We start from the raw sequence: 19,442 nt of genomic DNA, 5'->3' as shown, positions 1-19,442 counted from the left end.
CGACGAAGGGCTAACGCTCGAAACGTCAGCTTTTATAATCGTAATGGTGGCCAATTTACCATTTCAACTTTGTTGATATATTAAAATCTGAAGTTTGAGTGGATATGAGAAGCACTTAAAGTCTTGAAGATCATGTTGCAGAGACAGAGATTTGATCCCGAAGAAAGCAGGAGGGGAGATATGCAGATTTGGGTATCTGCAAGAAAAGTGATCTCACTCTCAAAGTTTTTTTTTTGGCTCAAAATCCTGTAGCAACTAGACGAAAAAGATTTGTGCTCCGAGGAGATTAGATGAAAATCGCCAGTCTGGTTTGAATTTGTGCAGTAAAAATTTGGAAAAGATAAACTGATTTTAGTTCGATTTTATTTAAATGATATTAAAACTGTGACAAGATCTCCAATGGGATTTCTATGAACTTCATAGTTCGGTTAAACGGCAGTAACCACATATACAGGTTTCGTGCTCATTTTCTGTTTCCATGAATAGTAAATTGTAAATTTCTCTTTTTAACCAAAATGAGATAAAGTAGCGATAGCGAGTGGAGAGTCTAAACTGTACGAATGTTAAGATGTCGGAATTTCTTATTTGCTAAACCTGATTGCATTCGAAGATAAAAGTTTGTTTTTGCCGCCAACTAAATGATGAATCGAATTAAGCGAATTACAAATTCGGACTATCAAAATTTTAATTATGACAAATAGAAAACAAAAAACAAAAGAAAAAACAAAGGAAATAAACAACTTTCTTTATCTGGGAACGTTTTGATCAGGCTGAAGATGTTTTCTAACTTCCTTTTATTTCATGGTCGTCCTTTAATAAAAGCTGAATCATTTTTGTCAAAATCAGAGACTTTGAGAGGCGACCGAAACAAATAACATTAAAGTCATGCATTAAAATGAAGTTCTTTGAATTGAAGTGTCTTTCCATTCATATTTTTTTGATCCTAGAAACACCAACGATGTTGCCATAATGAGTATCTTTAAAATAAAATCGATCGCACCTCTTTACAAAAGGCTGGGCTTCAATTCTTTTGTTTACATAGGTAACTATGAGGTATTTTTTCTAACCTGTTTCTAACCTGTGCAAATCGGAGGTACGTGAACTTAAGAAAATTAATTTGAAATTCGAGGCGGCTAGTAGAGACAAATGTCTACAATGCCTCTGTCTCTTTAATGTGGCTGAATGTAAATTAGGCGAAGTTAAACTTGAGCCAACGCAGTCATCGGCGGTCGGTGGGCAGCCACGCGCGGGGGGTTCGCATTTACTGGGTTTGTTGCAGGGGCATTTGTATTGCGTTCCAGCTACGTTCTCGTTCGCTTTTGCTTGCCATAGTTGAGTGCCTTTTTGGCTCCCACTCCCCCCCACCCCGTTTTTGGTCTTCGTCGTGCAACAGTGGTGAGTATGTCGGTTGGTAAGTATTTCCACTCATTTATCAGTGTCACGGTGCCGGGTGGTTGCTGCTCTCAGGGTTGCCATGGATACCTGCGAGCCTGGCTGGCATCACGCACGGCTCCACCTAAACCGAAGGCGCCTTCCCCAAGCTCATCTATTGGTGATAAGTTTAATCTCTGCTTATGATAAGCGATAAACTATTTTAACACTGCTGGAAAAACCAACAAAGGACTGAAAAAGCCAACAAAAATCAAGGAAGCCATTCAAAAGGGCAAGAATCCTTTGTTCATTTCACAACAAAATCTAACATAAGAAAATTTCAAAAATTGGATTTTCATGGCTGCTATGATAATGTTTTTCCAGAGCGTCTTAGATCAAATTGAGAGGTGTAAGATAACAAATATGGAGTTATTTTAAAATGGGTATACAACTTGACTCAGCATTTAACAAATGTGCGCAACAGGTTTCCTGATAAAAACGTTTAACTTTGAAGAATTGGCAAGTTTTCTCTTTCAAACTCACTCGCAAAAAATATAACTTTTTTCTTTTGTTCAATTTTTTTCCTTTTCTAGGCTGAATTTTGCCCTCAAACGAATACACCACGTGAACCAATTCACGAAATGACAAAGTTTAAAAGCTGTTGCTACAAACCGATGTCTGGTCCTAAAAATGGAAGAAAAAAAACCACCTTACACGAGATTATTTTTAAGAAAATCCTAACCCTTTACTCACCCCAGGAGAGCTTCTTTTTCCAAAGGGTTTTGACGCAAAAATTAGCGCAAAACAAAGGGTCCAATTGAGAAACGTCTGAAAAATCATAGTTCTGAACGTCAACGTGGTATTAGACAGAATGAATCCGAATTGAAAGGATGTCCCGCTTTTAATTTTGAGTAAAATTTTCGACGCGTGAAAAGCTGCAAACAGGCGTGTTTGCCTCAGACAAACGGCGCGCTTAGATATAATTGATTTGCGCCGACATTACTTCTTGCGGTAGACAACGACATAATGAAACTCTTGCAGTGAATTGGTCTTAGGTCTAGGAATCATCTTTTTTTTAAGACCTAAAATAGATTATGGCATATTTATATTTATTAAAAACTGGATCATTGGATAATGCAATTCAAGACTTTTTATTGGCTTAGCCATTATGGTATATGAGCCAATATACCATAAGCTACAAATATGGTAAGCGTGCGCGTTAGCTTAAAATCAAAAGGGAGCTAAAAAATCCGGTTTCTTCTCACAAAATAATAATTTCTTGGGGGCGTTTTTAATAAAACAGTTATTCCACTTGCGCTTGTTGGATACGAGATGATTATAGCCAACTCGGCGCTACGCGCCTCTTTGGCTATCTGTCATCTCATATCCAACGCGCGTTCGTGGAATAATTGTTAAATATATTTTTTTAAAGCATATGTTCGATATGCTTTCCATTTAAGCTGAATCTATAAAACAAGAAAAGAAAGTTTTAATCAAGTTTTGATAAACTACATACTTTCCTACATGAACTCATATTTAAAACATCGTTTCGGACTTACTTAGAAGCTAGTGTTCACTTCCTTCAATTGCAAAACTGGCTGTTCTCGGCCCAAAGGGAATTCGTTTATCAAAGTAATTATTTTAATAAAGTAACAGGAATAACAATCATACTCGTTTAAAGCGAAGCGGGTTGAGGACCAATAATTATTTACCGCCTGAAATGGGGAAGGAGGGGGTAGGGGAACGCAACCAAACTTCCACGAAACCCTCCCCCCTCCCCCCTGCCGCGATGAGTTATGAAACAAAGGAAATTAAATTGAACCGCTATGTTTAAAATTCCTTTGTGGCATTGTCTAAAACACGCCATTAAAAGCTAATTTTTTAATCGATCAAACGCAGCTTACTACAATTTTGATAGCTTTAAGCGTTGCTAAGAAACCTTTCAGTTTACGAGGGATGTCCAGTTGCTCATACCCAGAGCGTTTTTTTTAACCGGAGTCGCGGCGAAGTTATCTTTAACTCTTTATGAGATGAATTACCCTCTACTTCAAGCTAAATTTTTAATGATCAGAAATTTAAACTGGAGGTACGTGGACTTAAAAAAATTAATTTGACATTTGAAGCGGCTCATAAAGACAACTGTTTCCAATATTTCTGTCTTTTAATCAATTTCCGACGTTTTATCTCTGCCAATGATAAGTAATAAATTAACTTGAACACTTTGCTGGAAAAAAACCAACAAAAGACTGAAAAAGCAAAACCAAAAAAACAAACAAGCCAAAACCAAAAAAGCAAACAAGCCAAAACCGAAAAAGCCAACAAAAAATCAAGGAAGCCATTCAAAAGGGCAAGAATCCTTTGTTCATTTTACGGCAAAATCTATCAAAAGAAATTTTAAAAAAAAATTGATTTTCATGACTATAAAGTGTTTCTCCAGAGCTTCTTAGATCAAATTGAAAGGCGTAAGACTTCAGCCGGGATACCGTCAAGCCCAGGGGCCTTTCCAGACGATATGTGACTGATTGCCTTTGAGAGATCTTCCTTGCTGGGGGGCTCATCTAGTTCAAACATGATGGGAAGCCTTTCAATGCAGTCAAGGACAGAGGGTAAGACAGAGCTCGATCTACCATAGAGCTCGCTATAGTATTCCACCCAGCACTCCATCAGTCTTGATTTATCAGTAATGATTTCACCCGTTGATGTTTTGAGTGGTGAGGACTTGGACTGTGTAGGTCCAATCGCCTTCTTGATACCCTCAAACATGCCCCTAGAATTTCCAGTGTCAGCAGCTGACTGGATTGCAGCACAGAGATTCAACCAAAAGTTGTTAGTACAAATCTTACATTTTTCATTCGCACGACGCCTGGCCTCCCGAAGTGCTTCCAAAGAGCTGGGTGATGGATTACGCTGGTAGTTCTGCAGGACATTCCTCTTTGCTTTGATGAGCGGCTGAAGAGTCGCGATGTTTGCATTGAACCAATCCTGGCTTTTGCGTACATTCTTGCCAAAGGCCTTTAATGCTGCAACAAGGGTGATGTCCTTGATATGGCTCCAGTGGTCCTCTGTGTTAAGTTCCAGGCAGTCTCCGAGTCTCGAGCTCAGGATGTCGTTGAATATAGAGACATTTTCAGGGATGGCGGTGGCAGAGGCATTAATGCGAAGTGTAGCAGATTGTTTGACACGATGGAACTTCTTTGGACGTAACTGGAACCTTCGTGCAGACAAGGGAGTGATCACTGTCACAATCAGCACTGTGGTATGCCCTTGTAGTACGAATGTTATTAAGTTGTTCCCGTCTTGAGATGATGAGGTCGAGTTGGTGCCAGTTTTTAGATCTGGGGTGCATGCACGAGAACCTATGGTGCAGCTTCACGCCAAATAATGTGTTTGTAATACAGAGGTGATGATAGGTGTAAAGCTCCAGAGGGCGTTGACCATTTTCATTGCATTTGCCAACACCAAAGTCACCAAGACAATCAGGCCAGGAGCCGTGATCGTTGCCCACTCTAGCGTTGGAGTCGCCGAGTAGAATCAGCACTTCGTTGTTTGGGATATGTTTGATAGCATCATCCAATTGGCTGTAAAAGGTATCCTTGGCATCGGTACTCGAAGTCAGGGTTGGAGCGTAGACAGAAAGCAGATTGGTGAGACCTAGATCGGTATTGAGTTTTATGTGCATGATGCGCTCAGACTTGGTTGAGCCCGGCTCTACCATCTGTACTAGCTTGTTGCTGACAGCGAAACCAACTCCATGTACTCTAGGCTCATTTTCATCTCTACCTACCAGAAAAATGTGTATTCCTTTTTTGTTAGGCTTCCGCAACCAGCTATGCGCGTTTCCTGTAATGCAGCGATATCAACTTTGAGCCTAACCAATTCTCTGCGGATGACAGCTGTTTTGCGTGCCCCATCAATGTCGCGTGTGTCTTGGGTAAGTCCGGTCAGCATCATTTGGACGTTCCAACTCCCAAGTATAAGAGCTGGTCTTCTTATAATAGATCCTTGATTCTTAGGTGAATAAGTCGCAGCCCACTTGTCAGACTGTTTCCAGACCTAAGTCCTGCTCACCCCAGCAAGACAGGCGGGCAGTGCCGGGAAAGTACCTTATTGACTTGGGGCTGCCCAGTTTAAGCGGGCGGTAGCTATCCAATGGGGCTAAAAAGCCCCTCCCACTTTCAGGAATGACCCCTGGCGTCTGGCTCTACGCCAATCAAGCCATGACTCAGAACCGGTAACTGCCACTCCCCGGTTTGTTTCCATGCCAGGCGAAGCTGTAGGGCATGCTGAGGTTGCCTCTCTATGCGCTTGCCTGAGCGGTTGATATGGAGCTACTGGTTTGCCCAGGTCCCAGAATCCCCCTTTCGGTCTTGCTGGTAGAGTCCGAAGGAAGGGCAGGGCTAGTACGTTCGGGACCTGGTCGACTGCAGGAGTTTCTAGAAAATGATATAGCGTCAAAACTAACTTACGGTGCTCCAAGTACTCCGGTTTCTCTGTCGGGGTTTTACTCCCTTAGCCTTTAGCTATCCCTAGCCACCACAAGACAGTGGGACCGTAACCCTGGTTAAGGGAGGCTAAGGGTGTGCTAACACTTGCCCAAGGTGTCTACCCAGGCTAGTGGAGGGAAGGAAGCGCCTTATTTTTCCATTTCTAGACCGGCTTCAAGCAAGGTCTAGCCACTACCCTGAAAATAACTTATTGCTAATTAGGCATTTTGCTGTTATAATATTAGATATATGGATCGCGATAGGCATGAGGAACGTTGTCAAGTGACAGGTTATGTGTTCAAAAGATTCATAAGCATTATTATTACACGACTCGGGCAGTCAAAGGGCCAATAACTAAAATCAACCAATCAAAATGCTCTATTGCCGGTCAATATTCTCTCAGTATTGGACCGGGCACTGTCCCGAATGGCCCCGAATGATACCGCACTTGTGTCCCTTTGAACTTCAGTCGTATAATAAATCTCTTATTAACCAAGCTTGCTCGGGGCCGTACTGGAAGAATATCGGCCCTCGGTCTTTTTTATACGGACCTCGCTGCACTCGGTCCGTACTGTCAAGGCCTCGGGCCGATATTCTCCCAGTACAGCCCTCGCGCTTGGTTAATAAGATATATATATCTGCATAAATTGAAGTTTTCTATGAAATGGGTGACTTTTTCGCGCTAGGTATGTGCTTAAAACCTATACTTGTTCAAAAATTGCTTGATAAGGCAAACATTTCTCGATTTTTCTAGAAGTAACTTTTTTTCCAAACGCCAAAAGTTGCTGAAAAGTTGCCGAGCACAATATGGATATGGCAAGCCAAATGTAGCAATATTCAATACTGAAATACAATTTCAATTCAATTTCCATTCAATTTCCATTCAATTTCCATTCAATTTCCATTCAATTTCCATTCAATTTCAATTTAAGATGCAATGAAATATACGAAGTTCATATATTTTGTACTGCGGTATTAGATACATATGATGCACGATCCTCGCAGTAGATAGCGCTATTTAAGCAATAGCGAAAATCAGACCTGAAAAAATCAGGCCTGTACGGGATTCGAACCACTGACCTCTGCGATACTAGTGCAGCGCCCTACCAATTGAGCTAACAAGCCAACTGGGAGCAGGCCGTTAAGTTGATTCGTAATAAACCCGTGAAAGTGATAAATGAGATACAATGTAATATATGAAGTTCATATATTTTGTACTGCGGTATTAGATACATATGATGCACGATCCTCGCAGTAGATAGCGCTATTTAAGCAATAGCGAAAATCAGACCTGAAAAAATCAGGCCTGTACGGGATTCGAACCACTGACCTCTGCGATACTAGTGCAGCGCCCTACCAATTGAGCTAACAAGCCAACTGGGAGCAGGCCGTTAAGTTGATTCGTAATAAACCCGTGAAAGTGATAAATGAGATACAATGAAATATATGAAGTTCATATATTTTGTACTGCGGTATTAGATACATATGATGCACGATCCTCGCAGTAGATAGCGCTATTTAAAGCTTAAATTCAGGTAAGTATCTTTTCACGTCAAATTGTGGCTCTACGTCCGCCCTGATGCTAGTTAAACTTTCCGCGCGAAATCATAATGCCTGAAAGTTCCCTTATGCTAGTTATCATTTCCGGTTGCTAACCGGAAGCAATTTTAAATGTTTTTTTTTCCTTGAATTGAAATTGAATCTCATTGAATTTTCATTGAATTGAAGTTGAATTTTCATTGAATTGAAATTAAATTTCATTTAATTGAACTTGAATTTTCACTGAGTTGAACTTGAATTTCATTGAATTTCATTGAATTGAAATTGAATTGAAATTGAATTGAAATTGAATTGAAATTGAATTGAAATTGAATTGAAATTGAATTGAAATTGAATTGAAATTGAATTGAAATTGAATTGAAATTGAATTGAAATTGAATTGAAATTGAATTGAAATTGAATTGAAATTGAATTGAAATTGAATTGAAATTGAATTGAAATTGAATTGAAATTGAATTGAAATTGAATTGAAATTGAATTGAAATTGAATTGAAATTGAATTGAAATTGAATTGAAATTGAATTGAAATTGAATTGAATTTGAATTGAAATTGAATTGAAATTGAATTGAAATTGAATTGAAATTGAATTGAAATTGAATTGAAATTGAATTGAAATTGTATTGAAATTGTATTGAAATTGAATTGAAATTGAATTGAGATTGAATTTTAGTATTGAATATTGCTACAGTTGGTTTGCCATACTACAGTTGGTTTGCCATATATGTACAAGTGCACACGTTAGTGGGTAAACCTGGCACAAGTCTCTATCGTGCCGTAGCTTGCAATTCGCAGTAAGAAATTTTTTTAAGTTCAACGAGGGCTTTGTTTGCATGTTCATTATAAACCCTACTAGATTCCAACTTACTGTTTGAGTCCTTTGGTTGACCTTTAACTGGAGGGGAGGGGAGGGGGGTCACTGAATGTTCCTTTATCCCAACTTTACCTCTTCTATGATCGACAAAAAGAAAGACATACAGGTAATGGGAATTCTTTTGGTTTATACAGAGAGAAAATTAAAATTCTTAGAACCCCAACTCAAGGTTTTTATTGAGGCACTCGACTTTTAGACCTCTTTCTGCTATTTTCAAGTCGCTAAAAGAGCTTTCCTCCATTTTTTTTTTCCTAATAAACCGATCCTCTTCAACTATTTACCCGAGATGATCAGGCCAACCTATTTTTTTTGTTTACCATTCCCGACAACTATGCGCCATGTGAACAAGTAAGGAGGCGAGGAGGCACCCTTTTTTTCGTTAAATAAAACGCATATATATATATCTATACCCAGGTACATTGGCAACTGGCAATCACATTAAAACATCATTGTACAGGGTGTTTGACCTTAAAAGAACTAAAAAAGGTAGTTGAGTTGCATTACATACATTTTATCTCCTTTGTTTAACATATCTTTCGGATTTTTTTCGTTAATTGCCTTGCTATAAAAGGGAAATAGGAAAAACTGTTCTTTTCTCAACGTTGGTAGTGAGTTCCAAAAAGCTACTTAAGTTTAAATATTACGTTTAAAGATGGCGTTTTCAATATATTTGATGCAGAAAATTTCTCTTCACAGTCGTAGGAGTACATTCACATGTTTTTAAGTTCTGATTTTCGTCATCATTACATGTTTTTTGGCATTTACAGTGGCATCCTCCGGGGTTAGGCCAGTGAACGGTATAATTACAGTGTATGTGACAATCACATTTGCACTCCTCGTGCACTATCACGGGAACGGTGAGTCTTCCCGAGTCGAGGTATTGCACGACGACGTCAATTGTACGGGTTTTGGTCGGTGCGCAGTTCTGCCGAACCTGAGGGTCACAAGCCCCTTGGCAGCGGTTGACCTGTACAAATTGGGGTCGGTAGGGCGCGTTGCCTGTTCCATCTTTAACCGGTACAATTGCTGGGTGAAGCCCGCAACCAATCTCGGGTAGCTCCTCCTCAACTAAAAAAAGTGTGGAAGCAAAGAAAATATTCAACATTTATCCCGAAGACTAAAACAAAATATTACTGAGATTTCTGCACATCTGAGGTAGAAAATTAACGATAACAGTGGCTTCGCGATAGGAAACACTTTTGTACCTCAACGATTTACCGCTGACCACGGATGTCTACGCATAAATTTAACGTACGCGCGTGCGTAAGTTTTTGGCGCACAAAACGGATTTTGAGTCGTTTGCATGGTCGACTTTCTATTCTATTGCTTCGAGACGTTGCTTTCCTTGTCGCTATTCTTTCAGAGGATAATCTCCAAAAACCTTGTGTACACTCTAAATATTTTCAAAAATGAATTTTCTCCTTATAAATTTGGAAATGGAGCAATGCCTTCGACGAAAATAGAATGCTTCGGATTTAGATGCCAGTCCCTCATTATTTTTCGCGAATTTCGCTTAATTTTGAACCTCGCACGCTTGAGCCCGCGTTGTTGACCAGTACCTTTGACGTAGCATTTCGTTATTCTGCTCTGTGTACCAGGCCGGGGTAGCATTTAAAGATTAAAACATAATGAATGAGCACCTTTACCTCTCTTGGTTTGTTTGAATGTCTTGTACCAAAACCTCTCTCTTTTTGCCATATCGTTTATTTCCACATCCTAAAGGCAGAAAAAAGTGAGAAAAGAGGCTTAAATATGTCAAAATCGTCTATTTACCGTATCTTAAATTTGCTCTGCACTTTAGACTTATTAAAATCAACCAAGATAAATGCTGTTAGACCTTTCATCTTTCTCTGTTCTCAGAAAAGATAAATTCTCACCATCAGGCTCCTCTCAATTGTTGAATTCCAAGATGGCGACTATTACTTACGTCTTTAGTTTCCTGCTAAAAATGGGTGGTACAGTTGGATACGAACGAAATTGTTTAAACATATCTTTTGCGAGGAATTTTCCATCACATTAGTCGGCATGCCAGGTACTCCCATTTATGGAGTTTATCCTAATATTCTGTAGCAAGTTAGTTGCGCTAAAAAAAAAATTTTGAGTTCTACACTGCGCCGGTAAAAAAATAACAACGGCGTTCTCACACAATAAAACGATCAACTTCAGCGGAAACATTGTGCAAAAGAAGAGTGCAAGTTATTCTGCCGAAAGAAACTGCAAACAGCGGTAAGATCATCACCCTCTGAAGCTCCAGTTTTTAAAATGCAATGTTTTCCGTCCCATTTAAACGCCAAGCCAGAGTTTTCAAATCTTATACTCAAAACAGCGCCCGGCTCGAAATGTTTCGTTTTCTGTGGATAATTCATCTGAGTTCATGCAGCGAGAAGACTTAACTCAAGGAATCAAAGTTACGTCTTTATATCTACCCGAAGAAAGCTTAGATTGTTACAGCTTCCTTTTACACTTTTGAGCTGAAACAGAAATAACCCGGCACACATCACAGGAAATACATTTAAACATCATACTCGTTTATAGCGAAGCGGGCTAGGGACCAATGAATATTTACCGCCTGAAATGGGCGAAGGGGGAGTTAGGAGGACATGACCAAAATCCTACGAACCCCTTCCCTTCCGCGATGAGTAATGAAACGAAAGAAATTGATTTGAATTGTTGACTTTGTCTAAAACACGCCATTAAGCTAATCTTTTAATCGATCAAACGCAGCTTGCTACAGGTTTGATAACTTTATGTGTTGCTAGGAAACCTTTCAACTTACGAGGGAAGTCCAGTTTTTCATAACCAGAGCGTTTTTTTTTTTTTAACCGGAGTCGCGGTGAAATTTTATAACTCTTTATCAGACGAATTACCCCCTACTTTAAGCTAAATTTTTAATGATCGGAAATTTAAACCGGAGGTACGTGGAGTTAGAAAATCAATTTGACATTTGAGGCAACTAATAGAGACAAATATTTACAATACTTCTGTCTCTTGATCAATTTCCGAAGTTTTATCTTTGCCTTCGATAAGCAATAAATTAACTTTAACACCAACAAAAGACTGAAGAAGCCGACGAAAAAGCAAGGGAGCCATTCAAAAGGGGAACAATCCTTTGTTTATTTCACGACAACATCTAACAAAAGAAATATTAAACACGAAGGCGCGCTATAAAACGAGCCTTAGGTCCCACTGGACAATTTGTCAATCAACCGTCGTGTGATGCAGAACTCTTAGAGTTAAGTCAGCTTGAGCTACAGCTACTCCAAAGCAGTGAGCAGCGGGCGCATTCCTCAAAATTGTTTTATGTCTTCATCATAATTCAAGGATTTTTGAGATTTGTATTTCCTTTCTCCAATGGAAACTATCTTTATTTGTGGAGGTAACTTTGAGATCGAAGCAGGTGATTCGCACGTTACCTCATGCCACCATGCTGGTGGAAGTAAACAATAGATATCTCATTAGCTCGTTTTGTTCGCCTACCAGCATTTGAATGTGACCCGCACACGTCAACGGTGAGTGACAAATGAGCCTAGGTCTTCCCAGGGAAGACTTCCTTATATAGCGCGCCTTCGTGTTTAAAAATTGGATTTTCATGGCTGTCATAAAACTGTTTCTCCAGAGCTTCTTAGATCAAATTGAAAGGCGTAAGATAACAAAGAAATATGGATTATCATAAATTAGGTACACAATACTCAGCATTTAACAAATGTGCGCAACAGGTGTCCTGATAAAAACGTTTAAGTTGGAAGAGTGGGCAAGTTTCCTTTTTCAAACGCACTCGCGAAAAAGATAAATTTTTTCTTTAGTTCAATTTTCTTTTCTTTTCAAGGTTGAATTTTTTTCTCAAACGAATACACCACGTGAACCGATTCACTAATTGACAAAGCTTAAAAGCTGTTGCTACAAAGTGACCGATGTCTGGTCCTAAAAATGGAAGAAAAAAAGCCACGTTGCACGAGATTATTTTGAAGAAAATGCTAATCCTTTACTCACCCTAAGAGAGCTTCTTTTTCCAAAGGTTTTTGGCGCAAAAATTAGCGCAAAGCAGAGGGCCCAATTGAGGAAAGTCTGAAAAATCATAGTTTTGAACGTCAACGTGGTATTAGACCGAATGAATCCTAATTGAATGGATGTACGGTCCTTATAGCTGCTTAATATAGTCGTGTAGAAATTTGAGTAAAATTTTCCACGTGTTAAAAGCTGCAAACAGGCATGCTTACCTCAGACAAACGGCGCGCTTAGATAATTGATCTACGCCGACATTAATTCTTGCAATATATAACGACATAATTAAACTCTTGGTCTTAGGTCTAAGAATCATCTTTTTTTAAAACTTGAAATAGATTATGGCATAATTATATGATTATATTTTTCAAGCATATGTTCGATATGCTTTCCATTTAAGCTGAATCTATAAACTACAAAAGAAAGTTTTAATCAAGTTTTGATAAACTACATACTTTCCTTTCGACGAACGTTAAAGTCGTTTCTAAGGAGCCGGTAGTAGTTGACACCTGGTTTAGAGGAGTCTGGTCTAAGTTAGTTAACCAGCTTTCCAGAGTCAGTCGTTGAAAGTAGTTAGTGCTGTAGGTTAGGCATTGCGCAGAGTCCCAGTCAATATTGTGGTTCGTAAGTCGATGATAATGTCTCACGAACATTCTATTGACAATAACCATTCACTTGACTCTGATGATGACTTCCACAGAGGTTGTCGAAACGTCAGTCACCACTACCATTTAATCATTTGGAAGAAGTTTACGGAGCTTTAGAGAGAGGGTATAGAGAACTGCGCCTAAATCGCAGTTTTTGTAATCTATTAACATGATCAAAATATCTTTGAAGTTCAAAGGTTTTTGTAATTCATCTGAAGGGGCGGAAGAAAACGTCCTCGAAATAGCAAATTGAAAAGAATTATGCTGATAAGATTAGACGCTTGGTCGCTGTAGTTGCCCACAAAGACAAAAGCACAATGAAAAAGCGTGGTTAATTTGGATTAGATAAAGTAACATGAATAACAATTGAGCGTCGTACTCGGAAAGTTGGCTAATTTTTTCAGCTGCCCACAGCGAAACTACTTCCCGAATTAACTAAAGTATTTTGCTGCCTGTAAATTATCGTTCGATCCCGTATCAAGCTCTAAAATGGTTTAATTCTCTTTCATGGCCACAAAGGGTTTCCTCTTCGACTATTATTGACATATCTCCAAGTTAACACGACAGCAGTGAGCTTTTTTTCTTTTAGTGCTTGGAGGAAATAAATGTTCAGTGAAAACTTAGCTGTTTCTTCCTGATAAAGCGGAGGTATTTTTTAGTCCGGCGGACCGCGAATCAATTGTCATGACATTCATCGAATACAGTGTTCCTAAAAAAATAATGTAAAAGGAAAATTGTGTCTTTGATCAATGTTTTTTTAAATGATAATCGGAGAGCAGACTTCGTAATAAGCTTGAGGTGCCTTAGGGCGAAAACATTAAGCCACTTAACATTTTATTGCAAGCTGTGCCTCCTAGCAGTTTTAAACGTAATAACTGAAATAATGATGAAAATGGACGATGCATAACAAAAAGCGGAAAGAGAGGAAAAAGGGGATAGGCTTTACCTCCAAGCAGTACGAAACGTAACAAATGAAACAATGATGAAATAAGCAAATCAAAAATAGAGAAGAGAAAAAGTGAAGAAAAAAAAAAAAGAAAAAAAGAGGGAGAGCTGGCACTAAGAGCACACCCTTTCACTCCCTGATCTAATTAGTAATACTCCTTACTGTTTTCCATACATTTTCATCATGTAAGTTCGGATAATTTGGTATTGAATCAATTAATAATCCTCTAAGTTATATATATATATATATATATATATATATATATATTTGTATTCCTATCATTTGTCTGCTTGATATTTTATTCAAATTGCAAGGAGAAATTTTGTATTGTCACTTTTGGGAGTTAAAACTTCCTGTATGCCGCTGTTTCAAACTGTTACCCTTTTGATTCACGCCTCTTCGCATGTGAAAACTCTTCATCACCGAAGCTTCTGGTCAAACCTCAGCCGCAAAAAAAATTCCCTTCCGACAGCTGTACGTGGTATCAATTTATCATTGTTGTAAGAGAATAATATAAACGTATTCCAGTTTCGCAAACTCCTGTACTTTGAATAAATTTAACGTTGGAAGAAGTGTCTTTGAAAGTTTATTTCAACTTATGCTGAAATTTAACATTAGGTTTTAATTTATAAACCTTATTTTGACCATTCGATAAAGACCCTCTTACTAAAATTAGACTAAGAATGGTCCCAGAAAATGTGGGAAAGGAAGTTAAGAGTGTAATTTTCTGGCTGCATGCTGCATTTGGCGTGAGTTTTTGAATTTTAATCTTAGCTTGGCAGTTTCTCAGTAAGGGACAATATTTTGTCAAGAGAATTTGACTGAGGAAAACTTCCGTTATAAATTTAAAATCAATTTAAAAGATAAAAAAAATTAATTATGGTTTAGAGTCACTCCATATTACGTTGGCACTCATGTCAAAATTTAAAAATTTCCCGAATATCAACGCTTCACTTGTCGATGGAAGAGGGAATGACACCAAAGGAAACTCGTACCAGCTCTCTCTCGTAAGAGAAATCAACAGGATTTCTTTTGGGAAAGCTGTGACGTTTCCGAAAGTTTCGCACATTCGAGGAAGCAATTGATTTCATAGCCCTAATGGATGTTTCGGTTTGTGTTTCCTTCGCCACTCAATTTTTTTCTATTTTATCCGGCTAAAAACCGCAACGGTGATCACTTCAGAGCAAGACTGCGCGCTCCAATAAGTGGCCTGAGGCGAGAGTGATTTTTTAGGCAGAGTAAGACTGGGGAGAAATGCCACAGTCTTCCTGTTTATGTTCGTCGAGCTGCTTGTTCGTCGGCGATGTTATGTAAATCTTTTTTTGCCCGAGAAAAACAATATGAACTGTGTCGCAGGAATGACAAAGAAACAAACAAACAAATAAACTGTTAAAGAAAAGCAACAACACTTGATGATATTTTGCAATCTAACAGCTGTAGTGGACATCGATCATTTCGCAAATTTCGCTCTATTATCACTTATTTGGAGCTTATGGGCTACTTGAGGTTTAAAAACTGAATTTTTTGTTTTAGAAGTGGGTAACAATTCCGTTTTTTCAAATCTCTTCCCATGTCTTATTAAAACAAAGATGGCGTCAACATTTCGCGCCCACTTCTTTTGGATTGCGCAATTTGTTGATATCCCATAGTGCCCTAAGGCACTTAGCGAGTTGGACAAGAAAACATGGAGGATTTGGCTGTGGAGGTGTGCGGAAAAAATGGGGCTTATTATAAGGTAGGAGCCATGAAATGAAAATATTTCTCAGCGAACATTTTGAATATTCATGACACTTTTGTTTCCTAGGGTTATGTGAGAAATATTCACCAGGATCAAGTGACGATCGCTTTTGAACATGAGTACGTATGCAAAGATTTAGGCGGCGCGCGATTTTGCAATTGTTATTTATTGTTTACCTTCATACAGTGCTTATCTTCAAATCCTTGGTGTATTGTTTTCGAACAGACCGAATGACTGCAGGAGGGTTCCTTATGAAGAAGTCCGTTTGCCACCCGCCTCTATCCAACGGTGCGATTTATACGTGGACGATGAAGTTGAGGTCTGTGTAAGGAAAACCTATTTTTGTACGCGAGTCCCATGTGATCGAGTCGCTAAAGGTCACACAGGGCATATACGGACGTAAAGAAAGAGCTTGATTCCTTTTATTCATGGTGTGGATGAATAACATTACATAACAGTGTCCTTAAATCACTTCGTTAGAGGTGATTTTTTCGCAATTTTCTAGGACAATTTGACTCTACAATCAACGTAGCTGTGATTGTGCAATAACTGTTCATTACCTTTATCCAGACCCATTTCTCACATGTGGTAGTCAAAGTCAACAAGTCCACGTGCGATATTTAGCGGCCAGACAGTTTTTATTTGGTTTGCACGCTTGTTTGCCTTCGGATTCATATTTTTGATGGTGACTGTCAAATTTATGCACATATCTCTATTTCCCATGTGCTTTAAACGTCTAGCCGGTTGCGAATGAAAGTAATTCCTTACCTTGCGTCAGTTTTAAAAATATTCTTTTCATGCCGGAAAGAGTAATGTAGTTTTTTGCTTATGAAAGGTTTGTGTATTAGACTTTCTAATGGGAAGTGTACCTTAATGAATTGTTTGTTTGTTTTTTTTCCAAGTCGAAAAGTTAATTTAAACCAAGTAGTAATCGTGGGTTGGACTATTTTTGGGAAAGACACTGGTACACACTGGCTATCTTCCTCTCCCCACCCCCCCCCCCACCCCTCTAAATCAGTATGCAATTTCTCCTCATAATTTTAATGAACTATCAGACGTACAGGTTACAGGAATTATAGTAGTGATCATCTAAGATTTATGCAAGGCTGTCAATGAGTTTCAAAGAGGGCAGATAGAAATAGTGGGCAGTCAGTTTAACATGAATGCCATGTTTTTTCACAAGACAAGTTACTCAAGACAGGGAAATATTCAGTTAAGAGGTCTTTGTGAATCAAGCATTCTTTGAATATTGCATGCGCTTGTGAGAAAAATTCTTAATGTGCAACTGATTCAAATTTAAACCTGTCAGTGGTAAATTATGTTTTTACTTCCACTCTGGACCAGAAAATGGCCTAGGTACAAATTTCTGCAACAGTCTTTCAGTAATTATACAATTTTTTTCATTAGAAGTTGTTTTATATACCACTTTCATAAATGGCTGCTGCATAAATATTCTTTTGTTTAAATTTAAATTAGCCCTTCTGGCCTCACTTGAGATAATGTATTCTTTTGAATTTTGTACTGGAGAATGAGGCCAGTAGGGCTAATTTAAATTGAAACATTTAAGAATTTTAATCCGGCAGCCATTTATGAAAGTGGTCTATGGTATGAAATGAGAGTAGCCTGCCAAGGGTTGCAGATTAGCCAGCAGGTTTGGTGGGCAACTGGCTGTTATTAACGGCTCTGCAATATGTATGAACCCTCAAACTCCCAGAAGTGACTATCATGTAACTTCTCCCATACATTATCCAGCACAAAGTTGATGAAAGTCCTCAAACTTATCAGGTTGAAGTTGTTATCCTGATTTAACACCAAATTCTCTTAACTACCTCAACAAAGAATCATGCACAGCAAGAGGAGAGAATTAACAATCCATTCTTGGGAGTTCTAGAATTAAGTTTGTCGAGCTAACCTTCTATACCCTGATATCAGTTTGCATATTCTCCATAGTGCTCTCAACACATTTCCTGAGGCACCTAAAGGAGAATTTGTTAAACAATCAAGAGCCTCTTTGGTGCATGATCATTTCCTTTATTCTTGTGATCTGACTGTTTGATTCAGGGTGACACTGTATGGAGAAGTTACATGCTAGTCACTCTTGGGGTTCTAAATGTTAAAAAAGAGAACATGCTTGAGTATGTGATGCCTGTGTGTTTGTCAATTAAAGGTGTTTACACGAGATGATGATGGCGAGCCTTGTGGTTGGTGGTTGGCCAGAATTGTTCACAAAAAGGGAGAGGTATTCAGCAGTACTTTTAATGTTTATTGATTCTGTAGATAGACCCAGAAGGCTTTTTGCAAAAGTGTGAAAGGCTTCATGTTACAAAATATGTGCCCCTAATATGTTTGATTTCCTCAAAGCCTCTCTTTCTTGATATAGGATAGAGGATGCATCAGGCTTTTAATTCTTAATGTCTTGCAAATGCTTTCCTGAAAACCTATGACCCTGTCACAATTGAATCATAATTATATATTTGAAGTGAATATTGTCACAGTAGATTACATGTTGTAGTAATATTTAATACTGAATATTGAATTCCATATGATGGAATCCCTGAATCTTGACACAGTCTTCAGACTTTGATACAAATTTTTATCTGTCAATCTTCAATAAAATACTGCAAGAATTGTTCAAAACCCTGTGTTTTATTCTTTTTCAGTTTTATGTCATTCAGTATGCTGGATGGGATGCAACTTTTAATGAGATTGTCCCAAGAGAGAGAATTCGTCCCTCCAGTCGCAAGTGAGTGGTCATGACTTCAGTTTTGTTTTTCTTTTGTTTTTTTCCCTGTTTTTATTTTCCATGTTACTGATTTTTTTTTTTTTAACATACCTTATTATATACTTTGGTTTGTAGTGGCACTGAGTGTTTTTACAAGTTGTGCTGTATTTTGTGGGCAAGTCAATATTCAAACAAACCAAACTCAGCCATATAGATTTTTGTGCACTTGAGGAAGTTTATTTTGAGTTCTCAGCAGCTCTTTGTGCCATTTTATTTTGTTATCATTGGCCATTTGAACTTTTTCGGCTTTGGCCCTAATTCTCCCCTCAGGCTGCCATATAATTCCTTGTAAATTACAGGGCATCTGACAGGATGTGGTGGTGTGAATCTGCATAATTCACCTACTTCCGCATCCTCTGCCTTCTTGGGGCATTTTTCTGCATAAAGCTAGAAAATTTCTACATATAAGTGAGAAAGCAGCAGCTTACCATCCTCAGAGGCAAAAGTAGCAAAAGGATTGATCATTTTGAAGAACTTATTCACCCAAAACAGCGACGAAAACACGCCTTTCATTCGTAGACAATTTTAAACTGCCAGGCGTTTCATGCATCTTCTGGTGATGGGCCTGGGTTCTACTTTTGTTTTAACATTTTGGGACTTCTGGTGTTCAGTTTTCCTCATCTGATTTAATGCCCGGTTACTAAGCTTTGGACAAACTCAACAATGAAAACTATGAAAAAACTGCATAGAACAAAGACATACCTGTCCACAAATGGCAGCAAAAGGTCAAACATGTCAGAATGGACTAAAATTCTTGGTGAGATGTTAATGTGTTTTTTATGCATTGGAAAAAACCAAGGGAACAACTCTTTTAAGTTTTAGAAATTTCTGCATAATCTGGCGTCTTTTCTGAATAATCGTCACTTTCTTCCGCGTAATATTGCTGAAAATTTCCGCATAATTTTCCATTTTTTCCGCACCCTATCAGATGGTCTGAAACTTGTCACAAGAATTTGGTGTCAGATCAGGATGGCAGTTTCTACCTGATTAAGTTTGAATATTCTCATCACCTGTTTGCTGGATCGTACTAGTAGATGGAT

At 38.5% G+C, this 19,442-nt stretch overlaps 2 protein-coding genes and 1 pseudogene across 6 annotated transcripts in view; 1 reads left to right on the top strand and 2 right to left on the bottom strand.

Moving 5' to 3' along the window:
- LOC111342524 (uncharacterized) overlaps positions 1-2,263 on the bottom strand; it is an 8,481-nt pseudogene extending 6,218 nt beyond the window's left edge. The window contains exon 1 of the transcript XR_015989393.1: positions 2,125-2,263. The product of XR_015989393.1 is annotated as an uncharacterized LOC111342524 (transcript). The remainder of the gene's footprint in view (positions 1-2,124) is intronic.
- Positions 2,264-8,702: 6,439 nt separating this feature from the next.
- On the bottom strand, positions 8,703-15,818 carry LOC111342520 (uncharacterized). 4 transcript variants are annotated; one of them, XM_088727104.1, is made up of 3 exons: positions 15,797-15,818; positions 9,934-10,003; positions 8,703-9,355 (listed from the first exon to the last, which is right to left on the bottom strand). In XM_088727104.1, the coding sequence occupies exons 1-3, from the start codon at positions 15,800-15,802 to the stop codon at positions 8,949-8,951; spliced, it is 483 nt and encodes a 160-aa protein (XP_088583230.1). In that variant the 5' UTR covers positions 15,803-15,818; the 3' UTR covers positions 8,703-8,948. The 4 variants fall into 4 exon arrangements, with proteins under 4 accessions (XP_088583230.1, XP_022805353.2, XP_088583232.1 ...); XM_022949618.2 differs by lacking the exon at positions 15,797-15,818 and adding an exon at positions 12,278-12,441; XM_088727106.1 differs by lacking the exon at positions 15,797-15,818 and adding an exon at positions 10,854-10,982.
- LOC111342522 (fragile X messenger ribonucleoprotein 1 homolog A) overlaps positions 15,488-19,442 on the top strand; it is a 10,467-nt gene continuing 6,512 nt past the window's right edge. Inside the window, exons 1-5 of the mRNA XM_022949620.2 lie at positions 15,488-15,617; positions 15,687-15,739; positions 15,846-15,939; positions 17,788-17,859; positions 18,281-18,363. Coding sequence (XP_022805355.2) covers positions 15,567-15,617; positions 15,687-15,739; positions 15,846-15,939; positions 17,788-17,859; positions 18,281-18,363 — 353 coding nt within the window. The 5' untranslated portion in view covers positions 15,488-15,566. The remainder of the gene's footprint in view (positions 15,618-15,686; positions 15,740-15,845; positions 15,940-17,787; positions 17,860-18,280; positions 18,364-19,442) is intronic.

Source organism: Stylophora pistillata, chromosome 7 (genome assembly GCF_964205215.1).
Source record: "Stylophora pistillata chromosome 7, jaStyPist1.2, whole genome shotgun sequence".
Taxonomy (NCBI): domain Eukaryota; kingdom Metazoa; phylum Cnidaria; class Anthozoa; order Scleractinia; family Pocilloporidae; genus Stylophora; species Stylophora pistillata.
Note: the sequence above shows the minus strand (reverse complement) of the source record. Positions and strands in the feature narration are given on the sequence as shown.